The 18,512-nt window shown below is 45.9% G+C and overlaps 1 protein-coding gene across 3 annotated transcripts in view; it reads right to left on the bottom strand.

The window, feature by feature from the left end:
- LOC125434149 (CUB and sushi domain-containing protein 1-like) overlaps positions 1–18,512 on the bottom strand; it is an 890,459-nt gene that overhangs the window by 225,036 nt on the left and 646,911 nt on the right. For 2 of the 3 annotated variants that reach the window (XM_048499152.1, XM_048499150.1), the window contains one exon: positions 10,499–10,611. The exons of the other annotated variant lie outside the window; for it this stretch is intronic. In XM_048499152.1, coding sequence (XP_048355109.1) covers positions 10,499–10,611 — 113 coding nt within the window. The remainder of the gene's footprint in view (positions 1–10,498; positions 10,612–18,512) is intronic. 3 annotated transcript variants of the gene reach the window in all.

The following is an 18,512-nucleotide window of genomic DNA, read 5'->3' as shown; positions in this document are numbered from 1 at the left end:
CCCACTAAAGACTTTAATTAGGGGATTAAATAAGAAATTCGGCAACTGTAATGAAGTCCAGCAGAGAGGGCTGATTTTAACGGATTACAGAAGGGGGAGTCAAGCTGGCAGAACCTCCCCCCTGCTCCTACCGCCGAGCTTTCCTTTCTTTCACCCGCCTCCACGATGTCGGGAGTAGGCATTCAGGTACATTAAAAAGCTCCTGAGAGGTTCAACTCAAGGAGACTCGGAAAGACAAGATATCCAACTAATTAGGTGAAGTTTGGTGAAAAGAACTCCGCCTGTTTTACCACTAAGTTGTTTAGCTTCCTCTAAAATCTGATATATGCTTCATCTGAAAAGAGATGCTCCCACTCATTTTTGAAATTTTGATTCAGGCAGTGCACAGTGGCAACTTAATAATGCCTGGATACCTCTGCTGCTTATATGCGGCGAAAAGGAGCAGAGTCCTGGACCATAGGAGTAACTTATGGCAAAACAGGTAATAAATCTGTCATGTCCAGAAATGGGAGGGTAGAATTGAGGCCAAATGTGGACTGAGGCATGTTTGTGAGGAAAAAAATGGAGGAAGCCAATTTGTTTCTATTACAATACTACTTCCCTGCGATGCTTCTTTGAAGCAGTCCGCCGTGTGGAATGGCCTATCTGAGGAAGCTCCCAAACTCATGTTTCACAAATTGTGTAGAACAAACTAGTTCAGGAGGGCAGTTTTAAACAGGAAATATGCCCATCATTGGAAACAGGCAGGTCCAGGAAAATGTACTGGTTTTGGTTTATATTATTAGATGTTTCAGCATGTTTATTATTTTATTTATTTATTATTTATAGCGTACTGATTTAACCTGGTGTAAATAAATAAATAGTATAGCTCTCCTAGAGCTCATAGTTCCTGATTTTTAGTATGGACCCATTTAACTCAAAGCAGATTTATTTATTTAGACATTTATACTCAACTTTTCCCTCAGTGGGCTCATGTCATTCTTCCCTCCTCTATTTGATATCCACTACAACACTCTGATGAGGTAGGCTAGACCGAGCATTTATGACTTCCTCAAGGTCACCCAACAAGCTTCCATGGTAAAATGAAGATTCTGGGTCTCCCAGATCCTAACCCAACACTTCAGAAGAAGAGTTGGCTTTTATATCCCACTTTTCTCAGCCTTTAAGTGACTTAAAATCACCTTCCCTTTTCCTCCTCAGAACAGAGGAAGAGGGAAAGGGCTGAGGGAGTTCTGAGAGAACTGTGACTAGCCCAAGATTACCCAGCAGGCTGCATGCATAGGATGGGGAAGGAAACCTGGTTCGCCGGATTATATTCTACTGTTCTTAACCACTAAACATACTGCCTCCAGCAAAAGATGGGTGTGGAGATGTATACATATCCAGTAGGACTACTTAAGCCAGTGGTTCTCAACCTTCCTAATGCCGCAACACTTTAATATAGTTCCTCATGTTGTGGTGACCCCCAGCCATAAAATTGGTATATATAAAATATAAAAAGACAGTTTTCTGATGGTTTTAGGCGACCCCTGTGAAAGGGTCGTTTGACCCCCAAAGGGGTTGAGACCCGCAGGTTGAGAACCACTGACTTAAGCCTTCAAACAGTTCAAAGCCAGTTCAGGAGCAACATTCTAAGCTCCTTGCTTGCCTGTATCCAGCCCTAGTGAGCTTTCCGTGGTCCTGAAAACTTTGTGATCTTTCTCTTGCTTTGATTTTAGGACAGAGATCCCGGCCTAGAGCAACATACATCATAGAATGACAAAGGTTTCCCAGGAATCCAGTGTCTGTGGGCACATTTGAACTCCTAAAGGTGTCAAAAGGAGACTTTTCCTCCTTGCCTTCAGATGGAGACTCTGTCTTTGGAGGGCTTTTAAAAATGTGTTCATGCACAAAATTGATATTCTACTTTTTTTTATCTCCACCAAGGCAGCAAACAAATTAAAATATACAAAACAAAGTTAGATTTTAAAAGTTCAGTCATGAAATCACATCATGAAATCCAGTGTTAACCTTACTCTGGAGAAAACCTTTTCCCAAGATATGGTAAATCCTGACTGGATACTGCCAGGCTGTCTGATCTCATCAGATCTGAGAAGCTAAACAGGGTCAGCCTTGGTTAGTATTTGGACGAGCAACGTCCAAGGAACACCAGAGTCATGTCATAGAGGCAGGCAAAGCCAAACCACCTCTGAATGTCTTTTGTCTTGAAAACCCTATGGAGTCACCAAAAGTCAGCTGTGACTGGATGGTACCAAAAAAGGGTACATATGAACTGCAAATTAAGAGAAAAAAGAAAATTAATTATGTAAAAAAATAGGGGAAAATATGGTGATTGAACTGACATCACACAAACAAGGCAAAGGGACCCCTTTGTACATGGATCCATATTTAATGCAATTTAGCCATGGTAACAATACAAAACTGCTCTGCTGTTAGTGTGACCAAAGATTCATGTGACCTGCATCAGACTTCAGATTATTGAAAAGAGCCTTGCTTCAAGATAAAGGGAACCTCCATGGTCAAAGGCAGTAAACTTCTAAATACCAGTGTCAGGAGGAAATATCAAAGGGACTGCCTCTATGCCATCCAGGCCCTCTGGAGTAATTAGCTGGTCCTTGTGTAATTGCACAGAGCTGGACTGGATGGACCACTGATCTGATCCATCAGGCTCTTATGTTCTTATGAAAAATCTTTGTCCGCGGAGTTGGTCACAATGTATGTGATACAGCTATACCCTGTCTCCATAAAAGGTAAAAATGCAGTTGGAAGTTGTTTGCGGAAGTAGCTTGCTTCTGCACTGAAAAATATTCCCTTGTTTCCCTGCGAATCAAGCTCAGCCTCCCAATCAATACAAAATCCTGATGGCCTGTAGGTGGAACCCTGTTTCCTCCTCACTTGCTCCTCTGGAGAGTACATGTGGTTAACATGTCAGGTAAATGTAGTTAATATGTCAGGCACGGAGGAAAGCATTGGCTTCTGCCCTGGCCCACGGGTCTTGTCAGGGGACACGGTGGTGTCCCTGAAGAGGCAGCTTGCCCCTTCATTTGCCACTGCATACTTTGCTCCCAGGCAGACTCGCCAGCTTCATGCTGCCACTGGGAAGACAACAGTGGGGCCATGCAGCCGTTGTTGTGACTCTCCATCACAACCACCACCGAGCAGTGCTTTTGTCCCTTTTGTGCTCCAAGAGGGGATGTAGGGAGGGCAGGGGTCAGAAGAAGGATGACAGGGGCATTCTCTGAGACACAGGCAGGGGTGGAGGATTGGAGGGAGCTTGGGAGGGATGGTGCTGGGATGAGATGGCTGCTGACACTTACCCAACAGAGAGCCAGCGAGGCCGGTGGGAACGTGGAGACTCTGCCCAGACTGTGCAGCGCACCCGATGCTCTCAAGTCAGCTTGCCAAGCTGACATCACAGTTGCCCAGGGTATTGGAATGAAGGATGAAAATAACGGTGTGGTCTTTGGGGTGGAGGGTTGGAAGGGGCTGGGAGGGGGGCAGCTTGGAAGACATGATGCCGGGCATTATAAAGGATGAAAACAACAGCATGGTCTTTGGGTCGGGGTGGAGGGGGCTTGGGAGGGTGGTGGCTTGGGAGACTTGGTGCCGGGCACGAGGGCCCACGTGGAGCATTCCATAGAAGAAAGAAGGTCTAGGAAGCAGCAGCGGGGTAATTCTCAATTGAACTTCTATCTTTCAGTGAGACGACTATTCCTTGCTGAATCTAAGGAGGTTTGTGTTTGCTTGTTGTCTGGATGGAAGTGTCATGGAACAGACCCTGACAGGAAGACTCCCAAGGAGTCTGCGTATGCCATCTTGAGCTCCATGGTGGAAGGCACGTGGGAAGATCAATGAACAAAACAACAATTAATAAACACCTTGAGGCTTTGACAGATGAAGGGGGTTTGCATAAACAAGCCACTGATCAGCGGCATGAGGGGTCAGGAGGCAGGGGCTTCCTTAGTTCAGCTGAACTGTAGATGCTGAAGGGCTCATCAGGAGCCCATGAATGCCAACATGGTAGCTTCTCATCGCAGTCTCCCTTCAAAACGTTTCTGCTTTAGTATTCCGGATGCGGTTTATTGATTTACTACCTTTCTCTGCCCCTTTTCTTTACTGTTTAAAGACGTTTACAATAAAATAATGCCAAAGTCTCAAGTCAAGAGCATACCGGGATGGGAGTCAGCAAGACCATTTCTGCCCAACCCTACCAAGGCTAACTTGAGTGAAGGCAATTAAGAATCCTTCTCTGCCAAAGGGTAGGGTTTAAGCACCTGATTTTTTATCCCTCAGGATGCCAGTGGTCAGCGCTAGTGCTGAGCCAGTTCCCCCCCCCTCTGCCAGCTCGTATCTGAGCATGCATTTGATTCTTTCCTCTTTTAATATCGCAGACCAGATTAGACTAGGTATTTCATTTTCTACTCCGGCACTCGACCGTTTCATTACTCTCCAAGACGGAATAAAGTCTCCAGGATATAGCTATTTAAAATGTACTATATAAGCCAATCTCCTCCTCTCCTCTCTCCTCCCACCTTAACTTTATACAGCTCCATTAGCTGTGATTTCCGTCAGACAAGCTGGCCGTAAAGCTGCATCTGAAATCTGTGAGTCTGCCGCGCATAATTTCTTCATCTGCCTGGCAGCCCGTTAATTGCTGTCTTCCTTTAAATATTCCTCATTTTATACTCCGGCTCTGAGCCCTCGCAAGGTGGGATGGCTTTTCCACCACCCTCTTCTTTCCCACAGCTGGCTCAATTAGTGAGAAGCTACCCCCAAGGGAGGACCACTAGCAAGATGCATATTGTTTCGCCATTCACACCAGTGTTGAAATGGAGGGGCAGGGTGCATCTGGGTGAATAATTTTGCCTCCCACATTGGCCTTGCAATATATTCCTTATTTCCTGCTCAATTCAGTGTAAGGACAATAAAAAGGTTTCCAGGTATGGTGTTGCCAAGAGGCGGGCAAAACCATTGGGTGGAGGAACATGGCCCAGAGACATACAAGTCATGAGATTTCCATTGATATTATGACTGGTCTGGAATGAATGGTGTGAAGACACAATGAGAGGGATCCTTTCACACTCACCCCAGTGGATCTTGGCAGTCCCATTCCCATGAAATCACCCCTCTGCCCCAATTTTCAATAATGTTTCACATGGCTACTTGGATAGTCCAGGCTAGCCTGATGCTGCCAGATCTTGGAAGCTTCACAGGGGTGGGCCTGGTTAGTACTTGGGATGGGAGATCACCTAGGAAGTCAAGAGTTGCTCCACAGTAGAAGAATGGCAGGCCACCTCTGAATGTTTCTTGCCTTGAAAAGCCTACAGGGGTAGCCATACATTGGCTGTGACTTGGCAAAAGGGAGGGTATTTGCAGAGGACAGATATCAGGAGTAAGAGCAAATGCATCTAGGCTGAAACACACTGACCACAGTGTATTCACTAGCTAGAACAGAATGCCACTGGGGGTACACTGTTGGACGCCTATTCGCACCTGGATTCCCACTTAAAGTACTCTGTATTCAAATGTAGTTTTCCTAACTTACTATAAGCAAATAGAGCAGGATCATTCCAAAACTCTTCCTGTGCATCTCTAGTGGGCCACAAGTCTGCTGATGCACTATGGCAAAGATGAGAGTGTTGGCCCATTTGCTCTGGCATTGGGAATACGTTTCCTCTTTCGTGGCCAATTCAGGGTGAGGACAACAGGAGGGCTTGCAGTAATGCCGTCAACAAAAACTCCTCTGATGGGTGACATAATTCTGTGAGTCTCCTGTGCACTTCATGATCCTCAACAGGCTTGGACTGTGCAGTGCAGAAGTCCATTTGAAGGAGGAAGGAGGTCAGAACAGGGACAAGCAGTCATGAAAAATGTATGGAAGTGTGACAGGAAGGCAGTTTTTCACAAGTGTCTGAAACATCAGCTTTTGCAGCAAACTGATTATGGTGCAAAGTCACACACAAATATTGGTCCTCAAAAAGGGAGCCAAGGAGACAGCTCTGGGTGTCAGGACCAGGTTTCATTTCCTGTAACTCCCAGTAAGTTTCACTTTCGTTTTCCCCAACAACCCTCGTTCCCGTTACTACCTAGGACTGCCCACTGCACACCCTACATATACTGGAACTGAGGGCAAGAACCATCAGTTCCAGCACCCTGTAGCTAGGGCGACATACATCAATAAAGTTACTCCTGTTTCACAGAGCTGACTTCGTTTGAGTGTGTTCAGCCTTACACTGGGTGTGATTTATAGGGTACTAAACAAATAAACAAAACTTACAATGAGATGAGGATTTCAAATAAATCCACCATTTGCAGAGTTGGAAATAAACCCAAGACAATTTTTATTAGCCTGCCAGCTCATACAAACTTGGGTGCTTGGGTGGCCAAACTCTTCTAATTGTCAAAAATGGTTCTTTCCTAGTCCCTGGAGGTGAATTCCTATTCCCCATAGACAGTCAGTTTGGGGGCGGCTGTGTGCATGCCAGTGTGGACTGTTCTTAGCAGTGGTGTAGCATCAATGGGAAAGGGGGACATGATACCCCGGGCGGCACCACGGTGGGGCTGTGGCCGGGCCGTGGCATTGCGGGGGTGCCGCCACGGCAGGGTCACAGGGCACGCGCATGCCCCTGGCGCAGTTCCCTCTCGCTCCGCCCCTGGTTCTTAGAAACATAACCTCACTCACTAAAATAATATCACAAACTGTAAAACTTCGGCCTCTTCCTTCTCTTCTCATTGAAGCTGTTCTCTATGGATTTGGCCTTTTGCCTAGTTCTTCAGGGAAATTCCCAAATGCATGAATGCCACTTGAGTTACTCTTTACTTGCATGACTGGCAGCCAAGAGTCAAACCTACACATTGTGGCAGGAACAAAGCAGCTTCCCCAAATTCCTGGAAAACACTCCTCTGAGCACACTAGTTAATGTGTCCAAGGGTAGAGCGAAGCAGAGGCTGACAAAAAGGACAGTTGCTTAAAAAACCTCACAAAGCCTATTCGACAAACAGGACAAAATAAATGCATTTGAATACTCCCAAATTGCTGGTGGACCCAACGCAGTACGTGGAGCCTTTGCTTTGCCTGCAAATGGGCCTAGAGATTCAACCCGCCACCCCATCATCTCAAGTGGAAGGATTGTGGGGAAGGATCCAGAGACTGGGACCAGGAGTAATTTGCTCAAGGTGAAGGAAAAAAGATTCCATCTAAACATCAGGAAAAACTTCCTGACAGTAAGGGTTGTTTGACACTGGAATGAACTGCCTTAGAGTGTGGTGGAGTCTCCTTCTTTGGAGGTTTTTAAACAGAGGCTGGATGGACATCTGTCAGGAGTAATTTGATTATGTGTTCCTGCAGGGGTTGGACTTGATGGTCCTTGAGGTCTCTTCCAATTCTAAGACTCTCTGGCCCTTTCCGCACGGGCCAAAAACGAAGGCCTGGGGGCGGTAAAAACGCCGCCCCCAGGCCGCCGTTTGCAGGCCGCCGCCTCAGGCCGCCCTAAACAACAACCCTTTAAAGGGTTGTTGTTGAGGGGAAAGCGTCTTCCCGGCGGCGCGGTGCAAACCGCACCGCCGGGAACACACTGTTTCCCCTTCCCTTTCCCATTTACCTCTCGTGTCGCCGTCCTGCTGGCCTCCTAAGTCCCTCCCTCGCTGTCCTCCGACCCCTGGAGGTCAGAGGGCAGCGTGGGCGGGGCTGAGGAGGCCCGCAGGACGGCGACACGAGCGGTAAATGGGAAAGGGAAGGGGGGAAGAGGCGGCTCCATGCGGAGCCGCCTGCCGTCTGCCGGCCTCTCCAGAGGCCGTCCGCATGCCTGCATGCGAACGGCCTCCGCCTCCACGCCGGCAGAATTCTTGCCGGCGTGGAGGTGCCTCAATGGCCGTGCGGAAACGGCCTATGATTGATTGATTCCTGAGACCGCCACAAATTGACGCCAAGACAGACAAACAAGGATCTGACTCAGTACAAGGTAGCTACAAATTCTGCCACAGGTAACAATGGCTACATTAGAACACTTTTCACTCTTCTCAAAGCAAAGTATTGCCAGTCTCTTTAGCTTAACTGGCCCCTGGAAAGATCATCCTTTCCCTCCCAACCGAGGGAAAGTGATGGTGCATGGATCTTGAAGGGTGGGTACTCCAGACATACAGACTATGTGAGTGACTCACAACAGGCCACAACTAGCAGAGGTTGATAGCCCTTGGAATACCCTACAATGTTAAGACTGGAGAAGGGAAAAACCGCGTAAACAGCTCCGAGGTCCTTGGGGGGTGGGGGTACATATAAATAGAACAGCTCAACAGATAGAATGGTTCTGAGTCTGGTTTATCTAACTTGTCAGATTTAATATGCAGACTGAAAAGCAAGGGAACAGAAATTAAAATGTTTCCTTTTCTAAAATAACAAGTGTGTGCCCCTAGTATTGCAATAAACATATTGTACAAAATGTTGACTTGTGCTGCACAACTTGGGAAGGGGGAGAGAAGACTTTTTCGCAATCCCTTGCCAACTGTTCTGCTTGAGGTTTCCATGATGTTAAGGAACACAGCAACGTAGTTAAATCCTACATCCCATGCACTTACATGGACTAGAAAACTTGCTCATCTTTCTATGTATACTATTTGATCCAAACTTGTCACCCAATAGGTTTCAAAGTGTGCCCAAGGGGGTCTCTCACACACTTATTACAGGTTGCTAGCAAGAAGACCAGAAGAGATAGACTTCTGACAGACTTTGGACAGTTTGCCGGGTCCTCTGCAAGGGACTGTCCCAGAGCTTCCTCGGACACATCATCCCTCTAGGTAGGGCAGCTGCGCAACCCTCCTTTCCTCTCATTAAACAAATGATGAAAGATTTATCAGAAGGCAGAATGGATGAAAAAAAAATGGATTGGTGCTCCTAACAAAACACAAGAAGAAAACACAAGTCCAATATCACTTTTTTCCCGTCAAGTCACAGCTGACTTACTACAATCCTGTAGGGTTTTCAAGGCAAGAGATGTCTGGAGGTGGTTTGACACTGTCTGCCTCCACATCACCTTGGAGGTCTCCAATACCAAATACTAGCTAGGGTGAAGGTGGAGAGTGCGTGACTGGCCCAAGGTCACCCAGCAAGCTTCTAAGCATGAATAGGGATTCAAACCTGGGTTTCCTGGATCCTAGTCCAGCACCTTAATCACTAGACCACACCTTAGGAATCAACATGTTTTTTCCATTCCTATGAATTAGCATCCTCCAAAACACCTTATCATTAAAGCCTTGCTCAGGTCTTGCAAACTGAAGGCTGTGGTTTCTTTGATTGAGTCAATCCCACTCTTGCTAGGTCTCCCTCTAATTTTCTGGCCATCAATGTTTCCTAGCATTACTGTGTTTTACTAGCATTATTGAGAAATTGCTAGGCACAACTGTATTTCTTTGATCTGCCACCCCAGGATAACAACTACCAAAAAAATGACTACCTGAAACTGAGGCCCTTTCTGCACGGGGCCAAAAACAGCGGCCCAGGGACGGAAAAACACCGGTCCTTGGGGAGCTGTTCACACAGGCAGCGCTGCTGCAAAGCAGCAGTGCCGTCCTGTGCGGCCCCAAGCAGCGTGAAGGCGCCGCTTTCCACCTCCCTTCCCGAGGGAGGTTTTTGGCAAGCGCCGCCTTCCCATTGGCGCGGTGTAAACTGCACCGTGCCGAAGGCGCCACTTTCCCGTTCCCCCCCACTCACCTCGTCCTCCAGCGTCGGTTTGGAGGGCTGCTGAGACCCACTCACGCTGCCCTCTGACCCCTGGAGGTTGGAGGGCAGCATGGGCAGTCCCTGAAGCCCTCCAAATCGACGCTGGAGGACGAGGTGAGTGGGGGGGGGGACGCAGAAGAGGCGGCTCCATGTGCAGCTACCTCTTCTGTGCTGGCCTCTGCAGGGGCCGCTCGCACGCTCCTGTGTGAATGGCCCCCTTCCCTCTGCCGGTTGAGAGGCGCCCTTTCCACTGTGCGGAAAGGGCCTAAGAGAAAGGAGATATATTTCTGTATGCCAGAGGTGTAGCTGGGCTATACTGCATCCGGTGCACACTCTGTGTTTTCCGCCCCCCCCCCCCCACCTTAGTTCAGCCTGGAAAAGCAGCCTGTTCCCTTCAGGCTGAAAACGGCCTGGTAGGAACAACACTTCCCATGAGACCTTGGGGCTCGCAAGGTCCTCTGAGAAGTGTAGTTCCCACCAGGCCGCTTTCAGCCTAAAGGGAACAGGCCGCTTCTCCAGCCTGCACTGTTCCAATAAGGTAAATGTGGGGGCGGGTGCGCCATGGGGGTGGGAGAGTGGTATGCCATGGGGGAGGGGGCAATTTTCCAGGGGGCCCAGGCGCGTGCCCGGTGCAACACACCCCCTTTCCCCTGGTAGCTCCACCTCTGCTGTACACTAAATGTCATTGCTTTCTGGTTGCACCATTCTGCACTACATTCATAACCCATCCTGTGAAACTGAAAATAAAAGAACAAAAATAAATAAATAAATAACCTGGATTACCTTCATATGTTGCTTTGAAGCCGAGTAAGTTCCTGACGCTGTCTGTCTGGAAAAGAAGCCACATCTGGTGTTGGGTGCTGACAATCAGATCAGGGACAGATGTACCTGTTAAACTGTCAAAAAGGAAAAACCAAAGGGATGATAACTATTACCAAGAGTTGGCATTGAAATCTGGACTAATGCAAAAAGGCTGAGGGACTGGTAGGAGTTTTGGTTAAAATACCAAATGAGAAGGAAGGGTGCTAAGTTTGCCTATCAACTAGAAAAGTAAAGAACCGACTGGTTATGTGGGTTACCTCTTAGCTTCCCATGAGCCAGGAGACAGAATCCGAAGAAATAATTTGTTCTGACCTGTACGTTCTTCCAAGGAAACCAGAAAGCTTTGGGCGGAGATAAAGTCAGCAGCACCACGTTCACCTGTTGCAAATGCGTAACCTGTATGTTCGATGCATGCGCAGTAAGGCTCCAAGTTGTTAGCTTGGCCCCAGGATGGTTTTTCACATGGTGCTGCCGGAGAGGTTGGAGAGTACACGTGTGGTTTCTCCACAGTTGCCTTCCCTATTCACTGCCTCTCTTGAGCTGGTAGGGTGGCAGCAAATCACCATGGTGATGTGGTGGCGGCAGTAGTGAAGATAGTTATCATAACTGCTTCTGTGTATGGTTTCTCCTCTGGATTTACCTAGGTTCTGCCCTGTGGTCATGCCCAAGTACCAGAATTTCTTGAAGAAAAAGCTCACAACCTTAGGGCTCACCTGTCTCACAAACAATGTCTCAGTCTTGAAAGGCAGCAGAAGTTTTACATGTCATATATAATCTGTTTTAACCCCCCCCCCCCCTTAAAGTTCAGCGAGGTAATGGTTCAGGAAAACCACCCTCATAATCTTTGGTGAGACAGGACAAAAACAAAACAGAAATCCCAAATAGTATTTTTATGTTTTCTTGCCACAGTATAATATATATGTTATCGCCAGAGATCAGGTTTACTTTGATAAGGATTTGTCATTCCTGGGTTGTTCAAACCCTGCATTGTGTAGTCACAGGAACATGGAATCTTATTGCTGTCAAGTTTCCGTTTCCAGAGCGGCTTTGGTACAATTCAGGCAAGCCAAAACTATCCACACATCAATTGAGATATAGTATATTGACATCACACAAAGAAAACAGATACAAGCCAACTACTCTTTCCTATATTGGTCGTTCAAGATTGCTGCAAATCTCCCTTTGGTTGTAAGGTCTGATAATAAAGCCCAAAGAACACAACTGCAACCAAGGGAATAAAAGTGTGAACACTGGTTCTAGCAACTACCGCTTGCTTAGCTAACACAATGGACAGGCAGAGCATCGTCAAAACCAGTCCAGAGTGAAATATGGTTGCTGGAGTCAGAGATCAAAGCTGCTCTCACACCTGAATGAGACAATCTTGACCCAATGACTGGCCTGATTCATTGTATGAGTGTTGGTGTGTTTGATTTTAGTGCATTGTATTCATTGAATTCTGTATGTTTTAATGTGCTAGCTTCTGTAAAAGCATTGAAGGCAACGTACAGACCTCCTCCTCCTCCTCAGTAACCATACAGCCGCTGAGGTCAAACAAACAGGAAAACAGCCCTTGTGCCCAGCTCTTTAGCTACCAATCTTGATCCTCCTTGATCTGAGTTTACAAATGCCTTAGCAGACCAGGTGCTCAGGAGCAACAGCAGCAGAAGACCATTGCTTTCACATCCTGCATGTGAGCTCCCAAAGGCCACTGGGAGTAGCAGAGTGCTGGACTAGATGGACTCTGGTCTGATCCAGGATGCTTTTTCTTATGTTCTTATGATGTTCTGGGGCCATTTGTCTGGTCAATGTTGGAACTAAGCATTTGCATCTTGCGGGATATTGTGGTATAGTGTAGTGGGTAGAGAGTGTTGCACCAGGTTCAGGGAAGACCCATGTTTGAATCTCCATTCTGCCATGGAAGGTGGCTGGATGATTCCAACCCTGTCTCTTTCACTTTCAGCCTAACCTACCACAAAGGGTTGTTTTTGTTGTAAAGGAAGCAACGTCATAAGAGGCTTTGGGTTCTCATTGCAGAAAAAAGCAAGGTAATAACAGTAAAAATGTTAATTAAAATGGTGATTGCACTGCACTAATACTTCAAAACTAAGTTGTTTTATCCACACAGGAAAATCCATTTGTGAATTATAGAATCATAGAGTTGGAAGAGACCCCAAGGGCCATCAATTCCAAACCCCTGCCATGCAGGAACACACAATCAAAGAACTCCCGACATATGATCATCCAGCCTCTGTTTTAAAACCTCCAAAGAAGGAGACTCCACCACTCTCCGAGGCAGTGAATTCCACTGTCGGAAAGCCCTGACAGTCAGGAAGTTCTTCCTAATGTTTAGGTGGAATCTCTTTTCCTGCACCTTGAATTCATTACTCAATTATTGCTAGATCGCAACAGCAGCACCAAACCCGACAAGATATGAATGCTGCCACCAACAATGAATCAAAGATAGTTCACACTAGCATGAACTAGGGCAGCCTTATTCCAGCTCCCGCAACTGAGGTGGCTTACTTTACATATTAGGCAAATTGTTGGCTAATTATGCAAAGAAGGACCTCAACACTTGCTTGTCAACTAGCTGCTCCATGTCTTGGCAACTGCTACAGAAAGTTGGGGAACGATCAGAAGAATTTTTTTTTATTTGATCATTTGTTTGTTCCCTACTTGGCTCATGAATTCTGTTCAGCAGAACTCATCAAAGGGAGTGAGAATACACAAGCATGCGAGTTCCTTCACTGGCTAAAACAATGGAAGGCAGGAGCAGCCTTCTTCCTCAAGAAATGTTTGGGCAAAACATGGCTTCTGTGTAGCATGAACATGAATGGCCTCATATCTACATATTTAAGTGCTGGATACTTACTTAAAAGAAAAAAAACGGTAATTCGAGCCAGCTAATCCCCCTGACAGGCTTCCGGTGGCATCACCAGACGATCAAGGCAAAGCTGGGGTGACCAGATCATAGGACAATCTTAACCTTGAGCCGGTCACCACATCACTGAGTAGCTGACAAGATGGAGGAGTGAGCAGCCAGTTATGTTAACTGACCTCCATGGTTATCAATGTAATCAACTAGCTAAAAAAACATTGCCAGAGGAATGCCGCTCCTGAACAACTTCATCTGCAACCATTGATTAGGGTTGAATGGGTAAGGACCCAGATTCAAATGAATGTGAAAAAAATACTCAGGAAGTCTGTCTTGGGAACTGGAATGCAGGGAAGCAGCAGTGGATAGGAGTGACACCCACACCTTTGCACTGCTTTTTCTGTCACACAGAACCAGGAAAACAGATCTACTTCTGATTTGCAGCATGGGCCAGAATGTTTTTTTGTGAGCACCACAGGAGCTAAGCTGATGGCAACTCTTCTTTTGGAGACATTTAGCAAAGCCATTTATATTTCTCTAGTGAAGAGCTTCAAATGGACTGTGACCTACACACTGGACTCAAATATTTTGATTAGGTCAAGATGGAACTTGGATGCTCTGATCTCATCAGATCTCAGAGGCTAAGAAGGGTCAGCCTGAGTTGGTACTTTGGATGGGAGGCCAATAAAGAGCTCTAAGGATTGCTAGGAAGAGGCAGGAAATGGCAAACCATCTCTGCTTGGTCTCTTGCCTTGAAAACTTCATGGGGTTGCAATTTCAGGGCATTTTCCACTGTTATAGAAGCCTGTCAATTACTGTTTTAAAATCCTACCCCCCACTCCCTGACTCCACACAGTGGAGGTGAGGATAGAAAACATAAGGAACCAAGACAGGGAGAAGGTGGCACCATCTCCCGTTGATTTTAACAGGGAAGTGAGAGAAAAAAGAATAAGGGCTATTCAGAATTAGAGTTCAAGATGCTTCAATCCCCACAAAGCTTTTCTGAAGGTAGGGCCCACCATAAGGACAATACAAACTATCCTTTCCATTTTGTTGGAAAATAATAATGTCCGATGCATAACTATTATCAGAAGAGCTAGCCACCATCCTGGAGTGATCTGAATCTCATATTTGACAAATAATGATAATTCTTTCGAAACGTCCAGAGCTCTTTGCTATATGTAAAGGCTCCGTGATTTTTATGGGGATTATATTTTCTGCAGATACATCTGGGAATCTGACTGGGACACAGCCCAATATGTTTTAAAGATATATGACCACTATATGGGAATCACCGTTGCACCTTGGCACAACCAGGGTACAGACAACTGCAACACAAAGTGTGGAACTACACTAATTCCTCCTCTTCCACAGGAATTACTGATTTTGATATGCCCAAGCAACTATTTTGCATAAACAATTTCACAAAAAGCATTTGGATTCCCAGGGAGCATCTTGTTCTACAAAAATGCATTAATTTTTTAAGCAAAACTGCCTTCTGTTTTAGCACCCTTCCCTTTTTTTCCCCCCGACAATTTCCCTGTTTTAAAGGGTAGGAGAATGAAATAAACACAATTTTCATGAAAGAAAAAGAACACTGGCCCTAGCAACCACAGTTGACAAGGTGTGAAAACTGTTTCGTTACAGACCTCTGGAATTATAACTCCCAAGAACCCACAGATAGCGGGGAATGTTGTGCAAATAGTTGGACTGTGCAATTAGATAAGCCGAGCCGGGGAGGGAGGGGAACAGGCTATCCAGAAGAAGCTGAAAAAGTGAAAGCCAAAAATCTTTTTAGCTTTTTTCAGCTTTTCCTACTGCCGTGTAAGAGCCGGGGTAGGGGGTGGGGGTGGGGGGGTGTATATTTAAGAAAATTCTAATAAAGAAACAAACAAATGAATATAAAAATAAACAAAAATAAAAGCCCATTCAAGAGGCTGGCGATGGGGCTTTGAATCTTAACACACACCCCAAAAAACCCATACCTTGTCTGGTCCTCTGGCAGGCTCCCAGGTGGGCTGACAAATGTGCTCCCCCCCTCCCCGCTGGATTGCTCTGGAAGGAGCAATCCCATGTCGCACTTCTCCTGCCCTGTGGCTCATTTTCAGGGCAACAGGAGGGAGGGGAAGAGGCATCTTGAAGGGACAAATAGAAAAGCTTGCTGGAGCTTTCCTATTTGGTCAGTGGCTGCAATGCGCTTTGCATTGCAGTTTTACCAGGCTGCTGCAGTATCAATGTGGGTGCAAGAACCTTTAAGGGGGAGGTTAGAAGTGGGGGCAGAAAGTCAGAGTGGCCAATATGATTTCAGGTTGGGGCAGCACTGGTCTTTGGTCAGTCTCAGAAGGTGCTTTTGGCCTGGATTTCATTCAGATTTTTCTGTGCATGGCTAAGGAGGATAAATAGGATCTGGCCCAGCAGGCTCTATTCCAGACAGAGGTTTGAGAGAGTTCAGGGCAAAGCTTGGCTTTAGCTGCTGCCACTTTCTCTGAGATTCTGGTGCTTCTCATGTGCTATATCCCTTGGATTACTGCCTTCCTGTGCGGTATTTCTGCTGCCTACCTGCCACCTGGAGAAGACAACATAAAACAGTTTGAAATAATTGGTTTATTCAGCTTTCGAAGTGGTGGCCTCATATTGAAAAAAAAATCTTCTCCTTGGGTTTCTCATGGGAGTCTCTTCATATGCCACAGAGATTTACCATTGTCTAAAGACCAGACTGTACGACCAGGAATACCAATCTCTCCTGAGTGCTGTGCAAAGCTCTTGTTCTCCTCCATACTTTGGGATTACACCCCAGAAATCTAGCCCCGCTGTATATTTAGAACAGCCTGTTAACTGTAAGTGCAGATGGGTCATGACCAGAGCAAGGTGCGACTCATTCCCCTCTGTCTATCTTCAAGGTTGTTTCCTTAACATCCCACGAAGTGAGTGCTGTTGTCAGTACTGTCCCAACACTATGGACTCAATTCCTCATATCCTGCTTTACTGTTCGAGGTATAATGATATTAGAACAGATCTGGGAGCTTTACTACCTCTAGAATTTATGTTTTTCTCAAACTAAAAATGTCTAAGCTATGTAGAAATTTCTGAAGCAGTTGCCACATTTTTAATCCGTGTTCTACATGATGTGTAACAATGATCCTGTTATTGTACTTGGAATGTATGGTACTTCTGGTTTTATGACTAATAAAGGTTTTTGGATTGGATTGGTTTATTTATAAGTAATTTATTTTATTTTAGTGTGAAGTATCCAGGTTGCATATTTTTCCCTTGGTCTCTTGGTGGGTTGAGGGAGCTTAAGGGCCTTGTAAAGCCTAAAGAATTTTCAGTTGCCTTGAGTTTGGTTATTGTGTGGTTCTTGGGGTTTTCCTGCAGATTTGTTGGTTGGCTGCAGAGGATTTTTTGTATTTTTCTGCTCTTGTGTAGGAGGCTCTGGCTTTTTCTTCAAGTAAGTCACTTGGTTTTGTTTGTGTGTTCCAGGATTTTTTCTTTTGATTACATTCTCTAGGTTTGAATGTCTGAAGGAGGGAGACTTTTTCAGGTGTTTTCCCATAGATTCCTCTTTCCCCCTTCCCTTCGTTTTATGATGCTTGCTTCTCTGTTGTGTTGAGGTGTTGTGTTGTGCTGGGCCAGCCCCTTGTTCCCTGGCTTTCCTTTATTAGTTTAAAAAAATTGGTGGGGTGTGGGGGAGTAGGATTCTGTGAATTGTTGCTCTGTTGAGCTGGTGGAGTTATATTGTTGGGTTCCTCCTTGCAGATTTCATTTTGAGTGATGAAAAGGAGCCACAGTACCAAAAGTTCAACATCTGAGACTGTGATGGTGTGCAAGTCTGCAAAAGGAAGAGGATCACGGTGCAATCAGAACTCCCTTTCTTCCTTAGGAAAATGAAGGCTGCCTGGGTTTTGGTTAGCACCTGCACACTGAATTGGCTTGTGGCTTCATCGGGGCTGGCAAAAGCTCGCCCACACCTTCAGCTACCTGGCAGTGGATGGTTGAACATGGGCTCTGTTGGGCTTATGCTGCCAGAGTTTCCCAGGCTTTGCTGGGCAACTGCACATTGGATTGGCTTGTGGCTTCATCTGGGCTGGCAAAAGAGTCCCCTGTTTCGATTTTCTTGTGTTGTGTTTCTGTATTGCCTTGACATTGTTTCTCTCAGGCCCCTTCCACACATGCAGAATAATGCACTTTCAATCTACTTTCAGTGCACCTTGCAGCTGTATTTTATGTGTGAAATAGCAAAATCCACTTTCAAACAACTGTGAAAGTGGATTGAATGTGTATTATTCTGCATGTCTGGAAGGGGTCTTAGGCTTCGTGATGTGGTTCCACTCGATTGGGTTCTGGTGTGGTTCCGTTGGGCTTGTGCTAGTGCTAGGGGTAGGCAGCACTGACTTGTGTTTTCTCACAGGCATACCATGTTGCTTTTCCCCTGGAGAAAAAAGACTATTTTTCCCCTCCACTGGAAATAATGGGAAGATGGGGGCTTAACTGTTTTGCTCTAACTACATTCAACAGGAGATATCTGCAAGTCTTGGGAGGGGGGGAGCTTTTCAAGGAAGAGGCACCAAACTTGTGGAACAGCTGCTGGTGACTCTCCTCAGAAGAATCTCCATATTTGGTGAGGTTTGGGTAGGGAGGGTCCAATTCTATGAGCACACAAATGGAGGAAAACTGGGTGCTCATAGAATTATGCAGCAAATTTGATGCCTCTACCTTAAAAAATAGCTCCCCCAAAAAAAGTCTAAAAAAAATTATACACAGACTTCAATGGAGATTAAAATTGTCAGATTTTCAGGGGTGAACCCCGCCTCCTTGAAAAGAACCATGTACCAGTATGGGTAGTTGGCATTTTTCAGCTTTCCTGAAAAAATCCAGGTCCAATAAATCTGAATTTGAAAAAATACCAAAACAGCAGTGCTCATCCCTAGTAAATATACCCAATGAACCATATGTCTGTTTTAATGTCAGAGAAAACTGCAAGATGGGCCTGCAGCTCAGGAAAGGAAAATGTTCTGTAATAATCCTAGCCTTTCAGGGTGTTTGATTAAAATACCTCCTTTTCAAAAGGTATCTATCTTGAAGCCTCCAAGTTACAGAATC

The sequence above is a fragment of the Sphaerodactylus townsendi genome, linkage group LG06 (assembly GCF_021028975.2).
Source record: "Sphaerodactylus townsendi isolate TG3544 linkage group LG06, MPM_Stown_v2.3, whole genome shotgun sequence".
In the NCBI taxonomy this organism is placed as follows: Eukaryota; Metazoa; Chordata; class Lepidosauria; order Squamata; family Sphaerodactylidae; genus Sphaerodactylus; species Sphaerodactylus townsendi.
This window is presented reverse-complemented; position numbering and strand designations above follow the sequence as displayed.